The 25,005-nt window shown below is 41.4% G+C and overlaps 2 protein-coding genes across 4 annotated transcripts in view; one reads left to right on the top strand and one right to left on the bottom strand.

Moving 5' to 3' along the window:
- The window catches only part of RAB3IP (RAB3A interacting protein), a 132,599-nt gene that overhangs the window by 27,897 nt on the left and 79,697 nt on the right, over positions 1 to 25,005 (top strand). The gene's annotated exons all lie outside the window — the stretch shown is intronic.
- The window catches only part of BEST3 (bestrophin 3), a 35,047-nt gene that overhangs the window by 5,699 nt on the left and 4,343 nt on the right, over positions 1 to 25,005 (bottom strand). The window contains exons 3-9 of one of the 2 annotated variants that reach the window (XM_026500051.4): positions 24,154 to 24,248; positions 23,456 to 23,689; positions 14,542 to 14,696; positions 13,314 to 13,391; positions 13,073 to 13,225; positions 9,589 to 9,669; positions 7,709 to 7,860 (exon numbers count right to left, since the gene is read on the bottom strand). In XM_026500051.4, the coding sequence (XP_026355836.1) occupies positions 7,709 to 7,860; positions 9,589 to 9,669; positions 13,073 to 13,225; positions 13,314 to 13,391; positions 14,542 to 14,696; positions 23,456 to 23,689; positions 24,154 to 24,248 (948 nt within the window). The remainder of the gene's footprint in view (positions 1 to 7,708; positions 7,861 to 9,588; positions 9,670 to 13,072; positions 13,226 to 13,313; positions 13,392 to 14,541; positions 14,697 to 23,455; positions 23,690 to 24,153; positions 24,249 to 25,005) is intronic. The other variant, XM_044384611.3, reaches the window with a different exon arrangement.

Below are 25,005 nucleotides of genomic sequence, written 5' to 3'. Positions count from 1 at the left end.
CACAGGCTGTTTGGGAGTTCAAAAGGAGTAATAGATGTGGAAAAGCTTTGAGGAGTAGATGATATGAAAAGGACTCTGTCAGCGACTGGCAGACTTTCAGAGGTGACTTCCAAGTCATCGTTGACTACTAAGTCATCGTTGACTTCTCGCACCTGGTTGAAGGGTAGCGTCTGCCCGAAGGTTACTCCCTTTTCTCCTCCAAGAGTATATTTTAAAAGTGTCACTACATCTTGGAGCTGCCAACTGACAATGAACACCTTAGAAGGGAAAACTCTAGCAGTCATTTCATGGACGAGGGCACTGAATGTAGGGAGAGGAAGCATGGGGATGGGAGAAACTGCATTCTTCCGGAGAAGGACGATGGGGCTTATCAGGCGGTTTTCGTACCACTTGCAGACATGGCCAAATCCTGTAGTAAACATGGATTGCACAGGGCAAATCATCAGTACAGAAGAATTGAGAATAAGGAAGGTTATGCCAACTGTTGGGCTCTTTTTGAAGGGGTAGAGAAGGGGAGGTGGGGCACCAAGAATAGGTTACGTTAAGCCAGTCAGGCTAGTTGGTGCTAGCCGAGCCTAGGAGGGAGAGCATGCATTATTTCTACAGGTCACACTGGCACCAGGATTGGATGTGTTCTTATTTCAATCTCAGCTGTTAAAAAAGACCAACAAACCACATTTTCACAATATCTGTTGAGCACCGACAACACCATCAGCCCCACAGTCTCCCTTGCCAGTGACAGATATCTGAGGGCATGAGCAGCAGTGATTTAGTTAAGGGCTCTCAAGAAGCTGCTTGAGCTGGTCAGAGTGCCGAAGAACACTTGTCACCTCCTGTTGCCATAATAAGAGGCAGGGGACAGGACTGCTGGAGACGGCGGCGACTTTCAGAATTCTTGGGTTGTGTCTGATATGGCAAGACCGAAACAGCCCTGATGACTTGAGAGATTTAATGCATTTTTTTTGGAGCAAGCTTTTTACAAAGCAACCCCTTTCTCATGTAATGATAGGTAAACATAGAGCTTCAAAAGGTTGAAGGGTAAAAGTGGATGATGCTTGCCTTTTTTTCTCTGGGCCACTTTTTTTTAAAATCATCCCTCCAGGTTTATTGATATATAACTGACATAGAACATTCTGAAGTTTAATGTGTACGATGTGATGATTTGATACACGTGTGTATCGTGGAATGTTTGCCACAATAAGGTTAGCCAACATTGTCACCTCACATGGTTGCCGTTTTTTTTTCTTGTTGTGCCACAATTAAAATGGTATTTTGACAACTTAAATTCAATGAATTTAGGTCATTTTAGCAGAATTTTAATGAGGAATTTAGGAAATTGATATCTAATAGGATGAGTTCTACTTCTCACATCAGATTTATTGTTTTCTAATTGCTGGTGTTACTCGAAGTCAGGCAGCTGCCTCGGAGGGAGCTGATAATTTGCCTGAAAATCTATCAGGGCAGCAGGAGCACGTGCGGAGGACCATTTATTCATGGCAAAGCAAAATGCACTCTTCAAACCCATTGGAGGCGAAGGCTGTTATTTATAACCTTGTGCGCTGCAGAATCTTGTCAAAGCAGTAGCCCAGGATTTGTGAGATGGGAAAGGTAACTCTCATACTGAGCTGGGAGCTGTGGGGCCAAGCACTGTGAGGAAAACCCAGCAGACAGAAAGTTGTATCCACCCAGCAGCGCTCCTCCCAACTCCCTTGCTGGGGGACAGAGTCCAGAAGTGGAGCATCGTAGGAGGTTTGCTTAGCCCAGAGAGGTGCACACAGAGCTGGTGACCCTCCAGCTACCTCTCTCTTGCCTCTCTGCTAGTTTGGACCAAGGACTATGGCAAATCTGGTAAAAGAACAGGCATATGTAGCCTCATGTTACCCTCCGGTTATGCTCACTTGGCCTCTGCTGACTGACTCAAAAATAAATTGTGGCCCAAAGTGGGGTTCACTTACAGTCCCCCACGTTTCCACACTGTTGTATTCTATGAGAGTTTTGCTAGAAAAGGAAATTAAGTCATCTATACCTCTTATATCTTTTAGAAGGTGAAAACTGAGTGCCTAGGGTAAACCCATGTCGGCATATGAAAGAATCCCTGAGAAAGTTCTAAAATTACAAACTTAATGCCATCTCCTTGGGAGGTTCCATCTCTCCTTCCTTTCTGGTACATTAAGTGAAGATCAATGTTCCAAGAATACATTTTTGTTGAAGTTAGTGATTCAGAAATGGAGATATTTTTGGTAGTTTATAACCAAGCATGCAATAGTATATATCAGACTGTATTTTTTTTTGTAAAGCTAAAATATTTGAATATAGTTAGCTAAGAAAGGATTACTGACTAAAACATCCATCTAGAAGTATATTTAACCATAATTTAATAAACTATTTGCTCATTAAATGCATATTTTGGTATATTTCAGCTAGTATCACTAAAAATACTTCTGCTATACTGTGCAATCCTAATGCTTTGTGCACGTTAAGTATATATGTATAATTGCAAAAAGATAATTGTATTATCTCTACATATTCTTAGAACCTTTGGAATAAAGATAGATAAGTAAAAGTCATTCTTTCCGGGTAAGTGGTTACTGTTTAACACTACCAAATAAATCTTAAATAAATCCCTCAGCTCGGAACTAGAAGGAACTCTTACAAACATTTGTATATTTCTCTTCTTTTCTAATGTCCTGAACTGACTTCATAGACCCATTCTCGCTCTAAATGTGAGGAAGTGGTGACATATTTGAATCCTGGCTGAAAGCCCAGTAAAGCAGTGTTCTTTAAATGGCGCTGCAGCCAGCAGTTCAAGGTTCCCAGGCTGAGAGCATGCGTCTACATCAGCAGGACAGTGAGAGCGAGCACAGTCCCACGTGTACACACTTGAGTGACCCATTTTGTAAGCAGCTACAGCCCCTCTTCTCCAGCATTTGGAATCTTTCAGCTGTTATGGATAGATATTTCATCAGGGTTTTTCCAGCGCCTTTAAGGGATTCTTGGTGGTTTTGATTTTCAAGACAGGATTCAAGGGAGTTAGGAGAATTTGGGTCTTTTCATTTCCCTGTGTTCCATTCCTCGGAGACTTATAAATTTGCACTAATGGAAAATCCCAGGTATTTAAAAAACAATAAGGATTTTGGAGAGACTCATGGTGGTATAATGTGAAAAGCATTCTACCTCCAGCTAGCTGTGGTAGGCTAGGCCTGGATCTTATTTTTTGTTTGTTTTAAAAAGAAATTTATTTTCAGCAATGCTGGCATGAGTTTAAGCATTCTAGGTTTGTTGTGGTAAAGCTTGGTTTATTAGACATAAGTGTTTAGTAGTGCCCAAAGAAGACCCTTTTGCATTTCAGGGCTTGGGCCGTGTTTTCTTTTCGTGTGTCTGATGGACAGCTGTTCATATGGCTGCTTGCGTGTGTTCTCTTCGTCTTGGTTAACAGTGTCCCCACGGCAAAGACAATGACAAGATGCCTTAATTAAAACAGCAGATCACTGCCATGTATACTTTAAATATCTTATAATTTTATATGTCAACTATACTTCAATAAAGCTGAAATTAAAAACAAAAAAACCCCTGTTACTTGAAGTACACTATCATTCCTTGCTGCTTTTGCTTATATTGGCTTGGAATTTACCCTGTGCTGAATCCCCTTACTCCTATCTGTGCTAGCTCCTAATTTATTCTTAAAGATGCACATTAGACTCCTCATCTTAAGGAGCTTTGTCTGATTCACTGGGCTGGGTGAGCATTCCTCTATTGCTGTGTTTACCACATTGTATTATAAACTGTCTCTTCATTATGTCTGTGAGCTTAAGAGGTATTTATTTGGTTTTGGTTTTGGTTTTCTGCCTCTGCCTAGCATTTGGTATAGAAGCTACCACATACCAGGCCCTGAAAGCATATTTTGCCTGGAATAATTGGATGAGTTCATTGCATATGTGAAGATACAAGGAAAAACATGATATTTTAAATTTGTACTTAACATAAAAAACGGGGGAAAAACTTACTTTATTTCACTAATGTACATTTGGTAAATGTGTAGAAAATAGGGCAATATTTTGAACGTGTTCCTGAATATAGAGAAGAGAGGAATTGTCTCTAAGGAATTTCCTTTTTATGTGGAAATGAGCAGTGTGCCGAGTGTGAATGAAATATGAAACAGAGTAATTTCTCAGGTTGCCCCTGGATAGTACTTTTGCTCAGTTATTGAAGGGCATCGCCTTGATTTTTAGAATTTCTGGGTCATGGGAATTGTGATCATAAGCTTGAAACATTGATATGAAAAAGATAAGGGAACTGGGAACATGCGTCCTCAATAGAATAAGAAAATAAAAAATGTACTCATCCAGGAAAGGATTTTATATGCACATCAAGCAGCAAACACTTGTCTGAAATGTTTGCATCCATACTATTTTGACACCTGGTCTTTATTCTAATGCAAAGGGCTCATTAGCTCAGTCATCATCAATAAAATCATCTGTGCTACAATAATCCTTACTTTTACCTTCCCTTTTCCCTGAGCCTCAGTCAGATGGCTCTATTGATACTGACCTTGTATTTGGTGAGTGAACAATACAATGCTTAGGGAATTATCTTTTGTGATTTCAGAGGACACCTATTGCTTTTGTCAGCCTAGCAAACAATTCACCCTTTCCTGCTAATACCACCCTAATTTTCTTAAGACATTATGTGGTCCATATGGTTGGTTGGGGCTGACCACACCCCTTGGTCCAAAGATGGACACATGAACAAGCCTTGGCTTATTAAAACATCATGTCTTCTTGTTGATAGTGATTGGTTCAAGAATGGGCATGTTAGCCAAGCCCAGCCAATTAATTTGGTACTTTAGTTGTAAGAGTTGGAGAAGAGAGATACTCCTTCCGTAGGATTTGCTCAGAAAATAGGTCATAGGCCTAAAGCTTCTGGCTGCCATCTTGCCATTTTGCCGTCAGGAGGGGAGAGCCTGCCTGAAACCTGAGCCAGTGGAGAGAAAAGTGGGAACAGAAAGACAGGGCAATAGTGAGTCCTGGTGACATTCTTTGAGCCTCTGGAGCCAGCTACACTCAAAGCGAGGCCAGTCTCTAGATGTGACCCAAGAAACCCCTTTTTGCTTATGTTAGCTGGGGTTGGTTTTCCATCACAGGCAACCAGAAACAACTTGTCTAATAGCACAGTCCTGGAAGGAATCAGCAGTGATGGATCAAGAGGGCAGTTCTTTGAATTCTCCAAAAGCCTGCATTCTTGTAGCGACTTTTCCTGGTTGTGAGGCTCCCCTTGAATGGTCCTCATTCATACAGAAAATTAAGATCAAGTGAGCTTTTGCCTAATTTTTCTTTGATCAATTGGTTCTAGAGGAGTCCAGTTAAATGCCTCCCCTGACAGACTCTGGCCTTTGCATGTGCCTGTTCCATCGTGCTAGCAAACAGCCCGTCTTAATTACAGGAATTCTCTCTGACAGCTAAAAACCTTGCTGCATGCTTAGACATCGTATCTCCTAGTTTTCTCTGAAGCATTTTATTTTCTGTCCTTAATTTCCCAGAACTAGCTTAATACAAATAATAGCTTAGACTTGTTTACTCTTTCTATACCTCACTTTGACATCCACAAATGAGAGATTTATACAAGTCAATACTGTCAGTGCTCTATGATTATATCTAGACTGTTTCTATGTTTACAATCTCATTTGATCTTCTCAATAATTGTTTGGGGTAGATATTTACTTTGAGGTCTTGTAAATCCCTAATTCTGAGTTTCTATATTTAGAAATAGGAGAAATACTTTTTTTTCCTTAATACTTTCTAAAGAACATGGACACTTCCATGAGAATGTAAAATTATGACGATTAGGATGAATATGCAGATCAAGATAAAAATCTTAAGACCAAAAAAATATTATTTTAACCATCCTGCAAAAATAACTAAAGGGATAGCAGCACGGGGTATTTGCCTGAGATAAAATATCGAGTTAGTTATAATCAGTTTCACCTGTCTATTTTGACGTTTTTTATCTGGCTACCAAAACACTTACGATTACATATGTGGCTTGCATCATGTTTCTACTGGGCAGTGTTACTCTAGGCACGAGAGGGTTGGCGAATGGAGCCCAACGATGCTAATAGTTTAAACAGCATCACCACAACGATTCCCTGGCCCTATCAAATGTGCTGGTTTCTTTTCTCTACAAATTTGATCTTTAGACACTTTGTATTAATCAGTGATGGGAATGAAGGGAAAGGTTAAAGCCTACTGAGTTTTCCAAAAACAAACTCACAGAACAACATGTTATTTTTCAAAATTGAGAAGGTTTTCAAAAGCCATGAAATTGCCCCTGCAGAATGAATGACAAAACGCTGAGAAGTGGGAACAGCAGTAAATGACTATTCGTGGATCCCGACCAACCAGCTGGTGGGAAGGAATGAGCGCCCCAGGCTGGAGGAAGCCCTGGCCAGGAGAGTCGGGGCTCAGCAGGCCTCTAGAAGCAGAGGCCTACCCTGGAACATGCAACCTTCTCTAACATGTGCTTTGAGGACAACAAGGCAAATCTCCCGGCTCGTAAATCATCTCATTATTTGCCACAACTCCTGAAATTTGACTTTGTCATCTTTTCCTTTGGATCTTGAAAGGCTTTCAGCCTCAGAGGCTCCTTTGGAGGAGGAATGCCACCAACCATTATTTGTCAGGATGAAGAGACATTTGGCCAAGGGTAAAGCCTTGTGGGAATAGGGTTGAAGCTAGATACCCTGATGGTAGGGAAAGAGGGACGCTGAATACTGTGGGGGAGAGGAAAGAAAGTCCTGGGTGGCAACAACAGGACATGAACTCGCCTCACAAATCTGCTGAGAGCTGAGAGCCTCAAAGACTAGCAAACACAGTTTTGCCAAAAGTTATAAGAAAAATCCTGCAGAAGTTTTTGCCTTTTCTACAATTTTTTAGAGGGGTTCTTCTTATTTTTCTAAATTTGTCCACAGACTTCTCTTTAAGTTACTTGGAAACTGTGGCATCTGCTTTCAGCAAGTATACTTAAACTTCCCCCACATTCACACATTTCTCCAAAATCAAATACATTATCAGATTTAATAAAATTATTCAAAAACTGTGCATGATTTACTTCAGGCCTCAGCCCATTTATTTAAAGCTAAGTACACAGGGACAGATTGTTATGTTAAAACCGCAGAACAGAGACTGACTTGTCTATTAAACATAGTTGAATCAAAATCATAGAGAAAACTTTTGATAAAACTTATCTCATTCCTTAAGATTTGCTTGTCTCTGTGTAGTCTAACACAGTGCCTGCGCGTGTATACACTCAATTAGTACTTGTTACAAATACATTTAATTATGACAGTCGATTAAATGACTGTATAATTGAATAATTAAACTACTTTTCAAATTGGAAGGGAAAAAAAGAGGATAGTTTCATAACAATTGGAAAAGTTTTCTGGGGTATAAAAACAAGGTAAAGTGCAAATTACTCCCAAATACACACTCAGGTGTGTACACACGCACCACATTTAAATCAGAAACTAAAGTCTCTTTACTCTAAAATTTTCTTGGGCATATTAATTATATCTGATAATTTGAAAAGGCTACCCTCCTAAGATATTAATAATTGAGAGTTGTCGTGAAAGTAAATTCAAGATCAGGGCATAAAAATATCAGAACAGTGCCCTAGTTATTTTCCAAATATTGATGATTTAAAAAAATGCACTTACCCCATTTCGACCGTTGACCCCAGAAATGAGGGTATGCAGTAGTCAGCAGCTGCCAGTGTATAAGGTGGTCGAGCAGCAGAATCATCCCAGTAAATGTCCTTCTTCATCTTAGGTAAGCTCATGTGCATTTCATCCACGGCTAAAAGAGAGACCTAAAATCATTGTTTTATTGTTAGAGTAATTTGGATGTGAGTTGTATAAAGAAAGAGAGTAAGTTCCAGTTGGTGGATGGGATTTTCAGGAGGATAGAACAGTCTGAAAGAGTAAATATACAAATATCTATTGCTCATATTTGTTGTAACCAGGGCTGCCACACAGTTGTACATGTTGTTTACTGCACAAGAGCCCTTGGCAATGGGGGTTAAGTAGGACTATAAAACTGCCCAGACTTGGTTTATCAAGCCACATGCCCAGAATGGAGCTAGCTACATTTTACCTGGAGGCAGGAGAGACACCTTTTTCTTCTTTGTTCAAAGTTACCATGTTGTCTAATGGCTATCCTGAGAGCAAGCTCATAGTTCCAGATGTTACAGGAAGTTGAAGATTCTCAATATCCCATTCAGTGGATGCCATAAACATACTTGATATCATTTCTTATGGACCCTAATTTTTTGTTTGTTTGTTTGGAAAAGTATATCAGCAAGTTTATACTGCTTGGGGCTATGGTCTCTCTTCTTGACTTTGACACACTGATGCATGAATAAATTATTAATCTTCTGCAAATCCAATTTTTACAAAGAGTGAGTGGCCTAACCATTATACTTCCTCCCTGATAGACTGACAGCGTGATTGCTGGAGGTGGTCACGGAGAGGATGTAACCTCTGTTGACCTGAGAGCTGAACCCAGACAATTAGAGGCCCCTCACCCCCCACCCCTCCCCTGTCACTGGAATGTACACTGTGCTTACTGTTCCCACAGTGCAGCCATTTCAAGGACACAGCCTTGACAGAGGAAAGTGTGGTTGAGACCATCTGGACTGAAAGTGTGGCTGAACCCAGTTAAGGCCTCTATATAAACTTTGAAGATTCTGGCAGGTGGGCTTGGGGATCTACTTGTCTTGTGGCCACCCAAGCCAAGCCTGGTCTGTCAGTCCCCTTGCTTAGTCAACCTGCCACCTACCAATCTGAAGTGGCCTTTCTTCCCTCTCTGTTGGCCCTTCATGTTCAGGCCATTTTGTGAACCAACAGTGATCTATGGTGAAACATTTGAGCGTATTTAGGAGCTGAGTAAGAGCCTGAAGCAAGTAGACAAGTTGAAATTCTTTTCTAGCCTGTGAGGAAGAGAATGGTCTGAGGAGAGTCCTGCTAGAGAGGAAAATTCTCTCATGCTGGTTCTTCATGAAAAACCTCTCTGGCATAATGCTTTGGGGTCAGGGTCCTGCGGTCCATTTGGTTTAGTTCAGGCAGATTTGAGACACAGGTCAGTGTGGCCCACGTGCCCAGTATCCAGCTGTGTGGAAATCTGACAGCAGGCTCCTACATCACATGAATTCGGGAACTCACCTCACACCAGATCATGTCTGGTTGCCATTTTATCTTCTTGCTAACCTCACGTGGGTGGCAACAGAAAACAGATGAAAGAATGGATGAAAATATTACTCTGCAGTAAGATGGAAGAGGCTGTGGGAAGCTAATAAAGAAACTTACCAAAAAAATTGGCTTGATATTCTATTTAAAAGGGACTAAACTTCACAGCAACGGAGACCCAGGACCTGTGAGGTTCTGGAAGGACGTGAGACAACATACTGAAAAGCCAAATCTCTTTCATCTGTGGCTAAAGTTCTGAAGTTCAGGGGCCTGCATTCAGAGTCTGTTCAGATTTGAAACATCACAAGTGATTCATTACTAATGTTTGTACAGGAAAGAGAAGCTCCTCTCACCTGCAGATTTCTGTCAATGCACCAGTTGGTTTCAAAATCATCATCATCTTCTCCAAATGGGTTGATAAGCTGCTCAGCTACCTGCAGTTGAGAATGTAAGAGTAAGTCCATCATGATGTTTGTGAAGATTAAGAACTAAGAAGGCTGACAGTGATGAAGCTGATGCCCTTTGCCACCTTCATAACATGAAGCCCAGAGGGGAGTGGGTCATTCCACAGACACCAATATTTATCCACAAGTGAGACTGCACTCTCAGACCACCAATGAGGCACCTGCATGGGTTTGCTCTCCAGTGGATCTGTCTGTTCAGCTGGGGAAGGTGCAGGCCCTCCCCAGGAGAAGCTGTGTACCATTTAGGAGCCAAATAATTGATGTTCAGGTACAAATCAAGCCAGTGAAAGTTGAAGGAGCACTGACAAGACGCCAGGCACTGTGCTGGGCACCTGCAGGGCTATGTAGCCTGTGATCTTAAGGAATTTACATAGCCCAGGTGATGAGACAAAATGTAACCATGGGGAAGATAAACAGCCAAGAAAGACTTAAAGCACAATTAAAGAAAATAAAACAAGGAGTTTTCACAATTATTGGATATAACAGCTAAATGAATGAGTCAGAGAGCTAGTGAGTCATAAAGCTGAAATTTGTCACACTTTGTTTTACTCTAAAGGATTTGCCTTTACCTGGTATGTCAGCTTTCCCCCTGGGAAAAGTTTAGGTAGCTCCTTAACGCATTTTTTTTCACATATTTTCTAATAGTTGATCAATATGAAATGATCTTATCATGTTTCAGAATTGAAGAGCCTTGATGAGAGATTTATATGCCAAATATGACTCACCTATTTATCTCCTTTTTAAATAATCCCTTTGAGGGGCGCCTGGGCAGCTCAGTTGGTTAAGCATCGACTCTTGGTTTCGTCTCAAGTCATGATCTTGGGATCGTGAGATAGAGCCCCACATGGGGCTCTGCGCTCAGTGTGAAGTCTGCTTGGGATTCTCTCTCCCTTTCCTTCTGCTCCTCCCCCTGCTTGAACTCTCCCTCTCTCCCTCAAATAAATAAATAAATCTTAAAAAAAAATAATCCCTTTGATTTTTATTATCTAGATGTGTGTGTGAGAGAGAGAGAAAGAGAGAGAGAAAAATTTTACATTGGGCATAAATGAGAAAAACAAGTATATAAAATAAAGGCACCATTGATTAGCTGAGTTTCTGTGTTCTCAGACTATTTGGTAGAAAATCTATCTACTTAAGTTTTAGGATTTAAGTCTAACCACTAACCACTTAGAGCACCTCTTCTCAACCTTGGATGAAGCTCCTGGGGAGCTTTAAAGGAACTTGATGCCTGGGTCCCCCCTTCAGAGATTCTGATTTAAGGGGTGTGAGGTTGAGCTGAGCTATCAGTACTGAGTGAAGCTCCAGGAGATGTTAGTGCCTGGCTGGAGCTGAGAACCATCGGCTTGGAGGGGCACAACTCTTATCCTAAGGGACAAAACTGGGCGGGGCCTGTGCCCAGAATCAGCCAGCCTCACAGCAAGATCCATGTCAAAGTCCTTTACTGCAACTTCCAGGGGGCTATCCACCCTTTCTTGCCCAGGGTTTTCCTTAAATGGGCCACTGGATAGGCCCTAAAAATATTTTTGTTACATTCAGAATTTCACTTTTATGGACTCAATCCCTTATATAGTATTAGAGTCTACATTTACCCACCCAAATGATACTTAGGTGTCTGAATTGATTATCTTACTTTCTTAGAAGCTCCATTTCCAGCAAATAACTGAGTAATATACTGTTTATAAGGTTAAGATAGGTTCTTTTACACTTTGAAAAGATTTATAAATGTTAGGATGGGCAAGATAAAACAGCTGCTTAGAAATTGAGATATAATCCATTGGGTGGGAAAACACTTCTTTTAGGGTTGTCTGTCTCTTAAAGGAGATAAGATTGTGTTTTCAGGGGCGCCTGGGTGGCGCAGTCGTTAAGCGTCTGCCTTCGGCTCAGGGCGTGATCCCGGCGTCATGGGATCGAGCCCCACATTAGGCTCCTCTGCTATGAGCCTGCTTCTTCCTTTCCCACTCCCTCTGCTTGTGTTCCCTCTCTTGCGGGCTGTCTCTATCTCTATCTCTGTCAAATAAATAAATAAAATCTTAAAAAAAAAAGATTGTTTTTCATATTTTGCCTTTAAAAGTATTTTATAAAGTAACAGAATGGTAATGTTTTAGAGAGCATTTCGGAAGGTAGGAACTGCTCATGGTTCCATACAGGCTGGTCAAACACCTCACATGAACACCAAGCAAAGAATGAAAAGCTCAGCATAACTCAGGGGACAGAGTTATAGAATGATCGAGCATTTGGGCCAGCCTGGTGATTTTCTGCTTATAAGACTAGAGTCTGCTTTTTTCTCTAATGGGAGACGAGAGCTATTCGTTTGTTTCTCTTGCTCTTTCTCTCTCTTAAATGGGTAAAAATAATTAAGAATCACTGTCACCCGGCTGAAAATATTTTTGCCATTTATAAAGGACACACCTTTACTTCTTGAAATGCCAACATATTTATTTTTCCTGGTTGAGATTCAAACCAATGAAAATAAAGGCACTGGCGGGGAAAATTTTGCCACAGCCGGGAAGGCCGCCTCACTGCACGCAGCGTGTGGCTGGCTGGAAGGTCAAACATTGGGCAATTCGATTTTATTCAAGTCATCTTCAAACTGTCATTAGATTTCAATTAACTTAATGGAGCCATTGCCTTTGTGTGTGTGCACTTCTCTTTTGGAAGTTCACAGAAGAGCTGGAAGACTCAGGCTGGGGTGTTAATGCATGCGTCCACGGTGGGGGGTGGGGGGTGGGGGTGGGGGGGTGGGGGGGAACAAATGCAATTCTGCACTAATGGCAGGACAAGTCCTTCTCACGGCTCTGACCTGTTTTTAATTTCCTGGCAAACTGAATGTCGTCATAAATCCTGATATTTCTGGTTTTGATTCTGATGAATCATTTTCTGAGGCTCAGTTCTGGTTTTGAAAATGGGATGCAGTTAATGTGGGACAGCTAGTGGAATTTCCGAGAGTCACAGTTAACTACGGAGTCTAGCCGAACCAAGATAATAATACAATACTAATGCTTAAGTCTGATACACAAGGCTTCTTATCTACTCCCTTTTTCTGCCTAGTTGCCTATTGTGGCATAAAATTTCAAGGCAGTTACAGTTCTTTAATTACATTACTATAATCCTGATGGGAGCACACAGAGACTTAAAAAATCAGTAGCCATAAAAGAGTATTCTTGTCATCTCTTCGCGTCAGATTGCTGTAATACGGTACTCACCACATCTCTTGAATCCCTACTTTAAAAGTAATAACACCTCTGGGTGATTAAATATTAAATCTCCCTCTGAAGGGCTCATGAACGAGCAACTCAGTAAAGGACCGGTGTGTAGAGTGTAGAACATGACAGGGATTACAGAGCAGGTCTCAAGCACGGAGACTGTGGGCTACCTTGAGCCATCCCGCATAGAAGAAGAACTGGAGGAGAGTGAAGATTGGAATGTAAAGGTCTAAGTCATGCCCCGCGTAGCCTTTGGTGGGATCCAAAAACTGGCGTCCAATCAGGCAGGCGAAGAAGAAGGTGTAGACAGCCAGCGTGACAACCTGCAGTGGAGAGAAGCCTGAGTGAGAGCCCCGCGCCAGGCACCCGCGGCAAGGAGCAAGGAAAAACCACGTGCCAAATGTTTGATACCTGGGTGTAGACGAGTGGAATCCCAACCCAGTCATAGCCAAATAAGAGGCTGCACCAAGAGCGATATCTGTTCATTTCCTAAGCCAGAAACAAATAAAACACAGTTCACTAAAATGATGGGTGTGGCAATAAATATTTCCTGAGATTCATAATGTGGCCATGGCTTTTATGAATATGTTTGTAAAAGGATGAGGCTGACTTTGTAAGGCTGGTAATTGGTTCTGAAGGCGACTCCAAAAGGAAAATTCTGAATATGACAATCAACATCATTCCACGAGGCAAAAAGGACGACTACAGTTGGACATTTAAAAAAATATTAAATCAGGACTTTATAGAACCATCCCCTACTCTGTTGAATCCATAATTTCCAACATGTTTATTGGCCCAAAGTGGTGGTGGAAAGGTGGGGGTTAGTATTTAAATAAGTCATTTCTATCCATTTGGTTAATTTCTGTGGAGGGCAGAATTTTTTTGTTGGTTTCCCTCTTTTGAAAACGTGCTTACTATAGATTTTAGAAAAAAAGAGGTACATCCTGCACCCCCTCCCCCAAATGAGGACTTTACAACACTTATATTGATAGAAAATATCTCGGTTTGGAGCAGGAAGGACTCGAATCCATTGAATATTCCTTTATCATGCATAAGTTATTATATAAGACTGGGAAGAAGAGTTTGTGTTAATTTGGGAGTTATTTTTATATCATTCATTCCTTTTGGCCTAATTCAGGCAGGAGATTGTCATGATACATGTCTATCTAGCCCTTCCATTAATTTGTTTCTCAGATGAACTTGGGGTTATTTCATTTAATGGAAACATCATTTTGTTTCCTGGCATATCTGAAAAGTTGGCTTAACCTCAGGAAATTCCAGTTTGGGGGAACCGACTGGGCAGGTTTATTTTTACTCCAAATTTTATTCTAATATCCTGGAGCCAGGAATGGTAAATATGCCACGTAGGCACCAGGTCATTCAGAACTCGTGGCAGCACAGAGCCTATTACAAAGCCTAATTCTGTTTAGACAGTTTCTAAGCTACCACCACGAATCAATGTGACTTAAAACCTGTGTATTATTCCTGTCCTGCATGTTGAGGGTTCTGATACTAGCCCAGTCTTTCTGGTTCCTTTGGAACCAGAACAAAGCAGACTCGTCCTGGTCTGACCTGTTATATCCAAATCCCTGTTGGTCTCTGATTAGCATCTTATACTGATGGTTTGTGATGTACTTACAGTCATCAATGATTGCAGATCAACACTGTCTCTGATTCTACCTTCCTTTCGGGCTTTAGCTGCAAGATTTCCAAACCAGATGAATGGAACCCAGTATTTCAGATGAGGAGATTTGAGATGGTCAAATAATTTTCTTTCATCTGCTGTCATAAAACCTTTAGCACAAAATAAAAACAGCGCAATTATGCAGAATTAGTTTAGCACTAATACATTACCATAAATATTTTCATGGTTACTACGCGAGCATACAATGGGGGGATATTAAAAATGCATAAAATGAAGGTTCTTGCCTCAAGTAGTTTATATTTGTATTAGACATAAGGAATGTGTATGTGTGAGTGCACACACACATGCGTGTGTGCGTGCACACGCAAGCTATCTAACAATAATGTATAAGGCAAGGCATGTTGGTAATCCCTCGTAGAGATGGCCAGTAGGAAGTAAGTTGACATTAAATGTGGACTAGAACATCTGGGGAAGGTTTCCTCTTTAGGTTCTGGTTTGTTCATCTAAAATTGGGAGTAAGAATACTTAGAAATGTTAGGATTAAAAGAATAAAAGCCGTTAACATATAAAGCACGCTTTTCCTCCTGACCGCTCGCTCCCTTCACAGTCCTGATCAGCCAGGTCCCCTTCTGTGAAGCCTTCCTTGATGCCTGTCTTCTCCCTCCCCTGGGATTTCTCCCCTTCGAAGCTCCCCGACAGTGCTCTCTGTTACCTTATGTTATAGGAATGTCATACATAAAGATTTCTCCTGCCAAGACCCTTTGGAAGGGCAAAGAGCGTGCGATCTTCATAGTGCCCAAAGCATATCTTAAAAGTATAATTTTTTAAATAATTTTTATTTTGTTATATTAGTCACCATACAGTACATCCCCAGTTTTTGATGCAATGTTCCATGATTCATTATTTGCGTATAACACCCAGTGCACCATGCAATATGTGCCCTCCTTACTACCCATCACCGGCCTATCCCAATCCCCCATCCCCCTCCCCTCTGAAGCCCTCAGTTTGTTTCCCAGAGTCCACAGTCTCTCATGGTTCATTCCCCCTTCTGTTTACCCCCTTCTTTCTTAAAATCTTTATTTGTGTGTGTGCGTGTCTATAAAACACAGTTTGCCTGAGCTTGCAGTGATCTCTCTAGCTTCAGTTTTCCTGGGTGTAAAAGAGAAATGATAATATCTCCTTCCCAGGGATGTTGCAGAAATTCCTGAGATGATGAATACATGTCAAGAGGTTAACATAACACTTAGCACATACTTAGCACTCAGTAAGTGCCAAGGCATAATACATTATGAAATTTTAGCTATCTACCCCACCCCCAACCTGCACACCAAGGAAAGAAGAGATTTGAATAAGAAGAGAGGAGAAACAAGGTAGCAGGTTTATTTAATAAACAAACACTTACTGAATATCTACTATGTACCAGGGTTTGTTCATACAAATATGTACTTTATTTTTTATTTATATATATTTTGGGGGGGTTAGGGGCAGAGGGAGAGGGAGACAAAGAATCTCAAGCAGACTCCCCACTACGCATGGAGCCCATTGTAGGGCTGGATCCCACGACTGAGCCACCCAGGCGCCCTAAAGTATGTACTTTAAAAGCTTGCAATTTACACTTGACTTTTTTTTTTTTTAATTTGATTGAGTCATTCAAATGGTACAGAATTCCAGAGGGGCCAAAAGAATATTAATAAGAAAAGTCAGTCTCATTTTCCCAGCCACACAGTTTCCATCTCTGAAGGAATCACTATGACCATTTTCTGTGTATCTTTCCAGAGAAATATCATACATGCTTAATTTTTAAGAACACAAATGGCTTTATACTACATACATATCTGTCATTTGTTTCTATTTTTTGGTTATATCTTGGAGATCTTTTTTTGTTAATATATACAGAGCAGCACTATTGTTTTTAATGGCTGCTTTCTAGTTAATCGTATTTACGAATCTGATTATTCCGCTGTAAGTAATCCCCCTTCCTTACCATGGAGGCTGAGCTTTATTTCCGAGGTGTCAAAGGAGTCAAAGGAGAAGTGAGACGTGCTCATTTTGAGAGTTACTGATTCATAGAGCCTTGGAGATACCTAGAGCTTGGTCAGTGTTTTTGAGAATAAGGGCCACTGATTATGGGTATCTGAGTGACTTGTGACATCTGTCACACATGGGGAGAGGGCTAGGCTCCACCCTCACCTACTAAATCAGATTCAGAAGGGCAGGAGTTCTCAACCCAGGTCTGCACGTTAGAGTCTCACATGGGTACTTCTAGAAAATAACTTGGCTTATCCCCAGAGATTCCGATTCATTTGGTCTAGAGTGAGTCTGGGCGTCAGCATTCATTGAAATCTTCTTGAGTGATTTAACGTTAATTGGGTCCAGGCAGTCGCATGTGTACCAAGCTCTGCCGGAAATTCTGACACACAGCAAGGTTTGAAAATTATTGCCCTGCCGAATGAAGATTCTATTTATTCAGTGTTTGAAGTAAACAGAGTATCAACTACAAAGCCAATATTTACCAACAGGAGACTCCTTTTAGATAATGCTCAGGTTATTTATATTAGTTTAGAAGGGTTCTGCCCGTGCCTGAGGAACCGGACTTTCTCTGGATGTCAGAACAACGAGCCTGATCATTCTCTTCTCGTTTCTCAGGGCATCTCAAAGTTGCTGCCTGATCCAAATACTCTGCTTTTTTTTTTTTTTTTTCTTTTTAAAGACTTGCAGAGCATGATTGAACCTTGTTACAAGAAGTTAATAAACTTCACCTGTCTTGGCTCTGTACTTAAAGATTTGTGGCAGTGGTTCATCCTTTCCCTGGAAACCTATTCTCAGACATTTCATATCAATTGGCTAGTAGTTATATTCTTGGGATTTATACCGCAATTTTCAAAAATTACCCCATTTATGTACTGGCTGCAATCTGTGTCATTTGACCAAAGAATAACTTTACCTCTGCTTATTTTTTATTCAGGAGTATGGATCAATTTGTTCCTGCAAGTTCTTTCTTGGCTTGTTAGCAGAGTGAGGGTTTATTCAGTGCAGACACTAAAGCTAGAGTTAGCTTCTCCCCCAGGTAGCACACCCACCAACCGGAAGGGGACGTGCAGAGCAAGGAAAGCTGGTGATTTTTAATTTTTCAGCCCCGAGGTACAGAGAGTCCTTTGCTAGGCTCCGTGGAAGATGGATGACAGACAGTGATGCGTCCTCCGAGAGTGCCCAGGCATGGTGGTATTTGCTGTTCCCCACAGGGTCACACATCTCATCTAAAGTAACCCCGTCTTTGGAAATCAAGGCATTGGTCGATTACAAGGAAATCTATAAATTGTTGGTCAAATCAATTGAAAAAACTTTTGTTATGAAATGGAATGCTACCTTTATCAGTACCTCAGGCCACTGTAACCGGAGACCAGTGATCTTTTTCAGAATGCTGTCATTACTCTCATCTCTAGGATTGTGTGATCTGCAGATACTGATCTGCCACAGTTTGGTAGCACTGTCAGTTGGGCTGGTCCTCACACGACCCTGTGACCTTGACCTGTCAGTCTCCATGCCATGCTCCCTCGGGCCCTATCCACAACCCTGACATTGCTGTTTTATCTTGCTGTTAACATCTGCCCAGAGCTTCACTCCTCTCTCTTCCTTCTGGCTTTCTGGCCAGTTCAGCTCTGCTCAGCAATTTTCATACTTATCCCAAGAAACCTTAATATTTCAAATCAGAGTAAAACACACACACACACACACACACACACACACACACACACGTTTTTACTTGCAACTTGGATTGTGATTTGATGGAGTAGGACCTCCTACTTTAAGGCAAAATGTTATTGCCCTCAAGCCAAAGGCCTAATTAAGTCCGCTGATAAACAATATTGCAGTCTTTAAAAGATTTTCATCTGCTGTACAGTTGGTCTATTTAGCCTCAGTTGAAGCTGAGGCAGATGTCTTTTGCTTTTAAAGCAGAGTGTGCAAATGAGACTCTATTAGCAGAGGAACTGAAAGCTTGGCATCTCAAAACTTGAAGGCAGAATGGGTTCATTGCCAGTTCTTTCTGAAAGAGAAAGTTGTACATTCAGCATCTGAGCCGCTCTCAGAGAGATGACTTTTTCAGGAAGATTGCAATGTGCCTGGCTCAATTTCATCTCTCTACTGTACTTCCGAAATGAACGATTCAACTATAGCTCTCATTTAAACTCAATGGTAGAGGTTTAGAAATCCTGTCAACTAGAAAAATCAAAGGGAGGTAAGGGGGAGAAAGATGGCATCACATTGTGACAGCTCTGTGCAGGGCAGTATGTCAGACTTTTTTTTTTTTTTTTAAACCATGATCCACAGTAAGATGCATGGGGTTCCCAAACAATGATTGGTTCTTCCAGCTGGTGGGCTCTCTGATATTTTCTGATCGGTTCCGTTCTATTCTATTCCATTCCATTCCATTAAAAATGCTGGTTGAAGCCATTAAAATGACTTAAGAACCCAATAATGAGTTACAACCCACAGTTTGAAAAGCTTGAAATAGGATATGGTTGAGTAAAATCAGTTTCTAGGATAGCAATGCTGACAAGAGACAGAGAACCTTCTCTCTTTTCCTGATATGAGTAAAACATCTCTACTCAGCCATATCCCTGTCCCCTGGTAGCTCACTGCCTTCTACACATGACACACAGGAAATAACACCCCCCAAATCAGTGCTCTTAACCCTCACTTGTCCGGGTGGCCCAGAATTTCATTTGCCCTGAGTGGATAGACCCGAGGTGATTTGCAGGTGAGGTTGGAAGAGTTAATAGAAGTGCTCTATGCTCTGGTACAGTGCTTCCTAAATTCTGCTGCATGTTAGAATGGCCGGGGGCGGGGGGCGGGTGCTTTTAAAATTCCTGATGCCCAAGGTGTTTGATGTATCAAATCCCAATCTCTGGAGGTGGGAGCCAGACATTGGTATTTTTAAAAGATCCTTAGTGATTTCAACTTGCAACAAAATTTAGGAATGTCTACCCTAGTGCACAGAATTGCTATGCCATTTTAGCATCCTCTGCCCAGTTCAAACATCCTGTGGTGCTTCCAGGAGCTCGTCTGAAATGGGGTTCTTGGGTGCTAAGCCCCAGATATTCTGATTCCGCCAGCTTCCCAGGAACGTGCAATTTAAAGTACCTGTGATAAATGAATGTAGTCTATAATCATACTTTGAGAAACATTGAGTGGATGCCTTGATTTAACTTTTAGAACTGTGTGGAATCTTCAAACCTTGACCCACTGAGACTACGCATCCATGGCATTAATTCAAGGAGGGCTAGTTCCTCTGTGTATTTTCTCTCCTGTGTAGAGCAAGTGTGCACAGGTGAGTCAAGTTTCACTCACGGAATAACATTCGGTCTGTTCTGGGCACATCATGTGAGACTATAGGGGTAACTGGCTCAGCCTGTAAAAGTTCAGCCAACAGGGAAAACTGGCACAGCTGTGAATACCACCGTCCCCTTGCTCCTCTCTCTGGAGCGCAGAGTAGCTGAAGATTTTACAAGGATCAAGGAGCCCCGGCGCCATGGAATGCTTCCAAAAGAACTTGAAGAGCAGAACACAGGGCAGAAAGTCAATACTATACAACATCTATTTGATTTTACTTAGTGAGAGAAGATCACAGGTTACATGATCTAAGTATGGCGCTAGCCTCCCAGCCAGTGCATCTAAAGGTAGAACTTGGGTCTCAACAGCCATTTGACAATTGGGAGCTTGCTTAGTTGTGTTAATGTCTGTTAACCATAAGTGCCACTAAAAATCCTGATGGGGTCTCCTCAGGCTCTCTCATAGGAGAAGCTCAAGGAACTTCATGTTAAGATTCTGGGGCTTTAGGAAAACTGAACAGTGCCCTTTCTTCAAATTTTACTGTTTTCTCTCTTTCTCTCTTTTTTTTTTAAAGTAGGCTCCATGCCTCAGCCCAATGTGGGGCTTGAACTCATGACCCTGAGATCGAGACCTGAGCTGAGATCAAGAATCAGATACTTTACTGACTGAGCCACTCAGGCATCCCAAACTTTACTGTTTTCTAATCACTCTTATGGGCTACCAAGCACAGAAGGAAATAATTTTGGAGAAATAGAAAAGCGATGTACAGATATAAAGTTCAGCTGTAAATACATTTGTGTTTGTCTCTAAAAATGATTCATGTGAGCAAAGTTTTGTAGCAATTTTTACTGATCCTTGAGGACAGGGACCATATCTATTCTCGCTTATAGCTGTGCTCCCGTGCTCAGCACAGTGCCTGGCATATCATATACACTCCACAGATCTTTGTTAAATAAGCAAATGCATGACAGATTTAGCAACAGCTTTAGTGACGTTTCTTTTAGAGGAATGCAGATAATTTCCCATTACTTATTTTTGTGCTTCTGGTGAGTAATTTTGAAGAGAAATATTTTTTTCTTCTGATCACTGTGAAACACCAGATAAAATGTTTTGTTTCAGTCTCATTTCATAATGCAAACACCCAATTAAGGCCATCGCTTGAATCAGCGAAGGTCTGGAATTGTACACCTGATTTGACGGGGTGAGTGACATCTTCCAGGGCTGCTGACTGGAATGACTGGAATTTTCCAGGCCAGGTTTGCTGCCAATAGGCAAAATGATAGAGACTCTTCTGTTATAGCTCCTCTGGTAAATAACTGATAACAGACCAGTTTAGGGAATTTTCAGCATAATAGATATTATTTTACACTCTACTGTTATTTCTATTTTCGTGTGAGCAGAAATGAAACCATTCTATTTTTAATTTGAGAAATTTAACCTGTAACATCAAAGCATACGTATTACCCCAATAGCATGCATTTGGTCCTTTTAATATTCCAGAGTACCGTAACTTGACTGTCCAACTTAAAAGCAAGGAAAGTTCAGGGATTAGCAGGTGAATGACCTAGCTCCTCCGGCTCCGGTCAAGAGATTGCCAGATGCTTCAGAAGGAGATGCTGGTCTTTATTCTCCCCACCCTCTCACTCAGTTTCTCCTGGCTGGTCCTGAATCTTTGTGGCAGGGACCCTCCCTGAAGCCAGGCAGAGGTTACAGGGAAACTCCAATCGTCTTAAAACCCATTGTTTTTCAGAATGTGATCCAGGGACCACTTTGCCTCAAAGTGTCCAGGGGCTTGTTAAATCCATTCATTGCTGGACACCACCCCAGATCTACTGAATCCGAATCTCTGGGGGTGGTGTCTCGGGATCTGCGTTTTTGGCAATATTGATCTGTAACAATACCTAACGTACATTAAGGTTTGAGAACACATACTTTTTCTGACAGGCAATTTTATGTAGGAAAGTCACTTGACGGGAAGTAGGTTTTCTTGTGCCTTCAACATTGCCTCCAGCCTTTGCCCCTACACCTCTGGGGCCCCTGGGCTTTACTCACCAGCCCTCTCTGCCCTTCGGTGGAGCAGGTGTCCTGGCTCTGGGCTCAAGGCCTCTGCCAAACATTTTCCGCCATCCCTGAACTTCCTGTTCTTCCCAGAAACGTTGGCACAGGCCAAGGACAGTCAGACAGTGGCGGAGGCATGTATCCAGCCGGGGGAGCTTAGAAACTGACCCCATGTACAGACTGAGTCAGCCCTGTCTGCTGGGGAAAGGAGCAAGGAGTCTGGTGAGTCAGCTGCCAGTCCGCAGAGCGGGTGCCCACTCATGCGGCGAGCCATGGGGAGTCAGGAAGGACCCGGCCTCTGGAGTGGCTCCCCCAGCTTCCAGGCAGTGGTTTGGAACCTTTGCCTCGCTGCCCAGTGCACAAACTTTATGTTCCTGTGGGCACAAGCTGTCCAGCTACCGCCTTTTCTGCTTTTTGTGAGAACACTTGGGTGTGAATGAGAACAGCAGGGACATATTCACTGTGATGTCAGCAGTGGCCCCAGAGGCACCCGCCGGCCTTAGCCCCCTCCTGGCTCCGTCAGTTCTGTCCTTCTTCTGAGGCTCCACACAAACTAACTGAGTAACTGAAGTCAGAATGAGGCTCGTTATGCCCATGCATAAAACCTTCCAAAAAAGCCCCCCAGCACTAATCTTTTTAGAAAATCTCTTTTCAAGGACATTTCAGAAGAGGAGACTGGATACAGCAACCTAATCTGAGACTGTACTCAATATAAAGGCAGAATCATCTCATGGTTTTTAAATGTGTATTCATTAACATATCCCAACACACTATCAGATCGACTAGGAACAACCCAGCACAACAACCAATTTTTATTCAGTGCCTGCCAACAATGATCTCACTTAATCCTCATCCCATGGAGGGCTGGTTTAACAGCTTCTCTCTAAATATGAACACACCAAAGAGAACCATCCTCCCTACAGGATTTGTTCTCAGCATACTGTGTCCAGGAGCCCAGGTAGAATAACTGCATCTATTTTTTTTTTTTTAGATTTTTTTTTTAAAGTAATCTCCGCATCCAATATGGGGCTTGAGCTCACAACCCCGAGATCAAGAGTTGCACCCTCTGCAGACTGAGCCAGCCAGGTGCCCCCATCTCCATCCACTTTGAGGAGTGGGGGAGAGACAACAGAGCCACACTGCCTAGATGAAAACTCACATTGCTGGTTCCTACAGGAATCTACTTTTAGAAAAGATCAGATGATATTAAAATGGTTCTAATAAATATGGTAATTATTATTATGGTATATTTACCTAAAGGCCATGTTACTCTCTGCCACTTAATTTGAAGTTGACTGTCTGCCATTTCCCCTCTTTTGCCCCCCAAGTAAACTTCTTGAGAGCAGTAACTATGTCTTATTCATTTTTACCTCTTAAAACTGTTTGAGGCACATAGTAGGTAATCAATAAATGTTTCTTGAATGAATGAATGAATAAATAAAAGAAAATTTCAGAGGAATTTTGAAGGTTCCCATCTAGGCTGAGAGGCGTCCAAGGAGGGCAAAGCCATTCACGGTACCTGCTTCAACCACGTGGTCCATCGTTGGGAACCTTTTGTACACAGCCGTGCTCACAGAGCGGAAGATGAGCAGAGACGTGAGATTGACGTAGCGCATCAATGTCCTTCTGAGCAGCCGCCCGTGCTCGTCCCTTCCATGAACACTGCTGGAGATGAGGAACATCAGCCTGTCTGGCCAGGGCAGATTCACAAACTGGTTCCACCATCGGTTCACTACCAGAGTAACATAAAACCCTGTAAAATAATAGCAAACTATAAAGCAATTTCTTACAGCAGACATGTTGACCCTGATGCTTTTTAGCAGAATTTCAGCCTTTTTAGGGATTGGGGTGTAAAAGTATGGTTTTATCCATATCTTATGATTTTGCCCTCCAAAAAAAAAAAATAAGTAATTTGTGCCTGGCAATGCCATAGCACCCAGTGAGTGGGTATTAGAGTTCAAATATTGACAGCAAAAATGGACTGTTAGTGAAGAGGAAGCTTGATTGTCCAATAGCAAATGATGACCTCAAACTTGTTTGGTGTTAATTTAGCAAAAGCAGCTCTGAAGGCAAACCTTACGGGTGGTTCTGGTTCTATTGCAAGCAGTGGCTTTTCAGGCATGCCTCTGAGCTTGGAAACACTCCCATGCAGAGTCATCGGTGTCATCCTAACGGAGACAGCTGTGTGGCTGCATTCTGCGTGTGACCTATACTTACCAAGCACAAAGGTTACTGGAATTTGTTCAGCATATCTGTCACAGTAAATTGATAATTTTTCAAAGTAACGTTTTTGGGCTCCTGTAAGTAACAATCTGGAGCAAAAATAAAATGCACAGCCCTTTATGATATTATACTTTTGCACCTGCTTTGCAAGTGATATTCAGTGCAAACAATTAAGCACAAATAATTGTAATTTTTTTAAGGGAGCAATAATGTTCTTTTTCTACCTAAGCTGATGTATCTCAAAAGCTTTTTAATTGCTGAATGGTTCAAGTACCAATGTTTTTAGCACATAAATGTTATTGGCCATTAGACAGTGGGGTTTATTAACTTTTATTTTTAAATACTTTGTATTTCAAGCTTTTGTATGATGAATACATAGAGCACAATACCTCATGAAAGAGTCCAATTTTCAATTATTCATCAGGTATGCTTAAAAAAAAGAGTGTCTTGATGAAGTAAATTATAGTTATTAAGTTAATTACTAAATAATAACCTTAAATTCAGCATCTTGATCTTACTTTCTCCTGAATATGCTACTTAGCACATTCTTGATTATATGTGCTGTACTTCAAGGGATATTATAACTGTTCACTTTAAAGCCTACAATTACTTAAAATACAAAATAACACAGATATGAAGAAGTAAAAATTTTTATTACTATATTTGGTGGGTTTGTAGTTATATAATATAAATACAAAAATTTATATTACAGATCTGACCAAAACTCATTTTCTGGCATTGTTCGACATAAATTCATTTAATGAAACTATTACTGATATTTATATTATAGGGCGGGGATTCAGAGTAAGAAGAAAGTCTCAAGGCAGGTTAATTGTAATGGTCAAG

The sequence above is a fragment of the Ursus arctos genome, unplaced genomic scaffold, assembly GCF_023065955.2.
Source record: "Ursus arctos isolate Adak ecotype North America unplaced genomic scaffold, UrsArc2.0 scaffold_21, whole genome shotgun sequence".
Lineage (NCBI taxonomy): Eukaryota > Metazoa > Chordata > Mammalia > Carnivora > Ursidae > Ursus > Ursus arctos.
The sequence above is the reverse complement of the archived record's forward strand: the minus strand, read 5'-3'. Positions and strand labels throughout refer to the sequence as shown.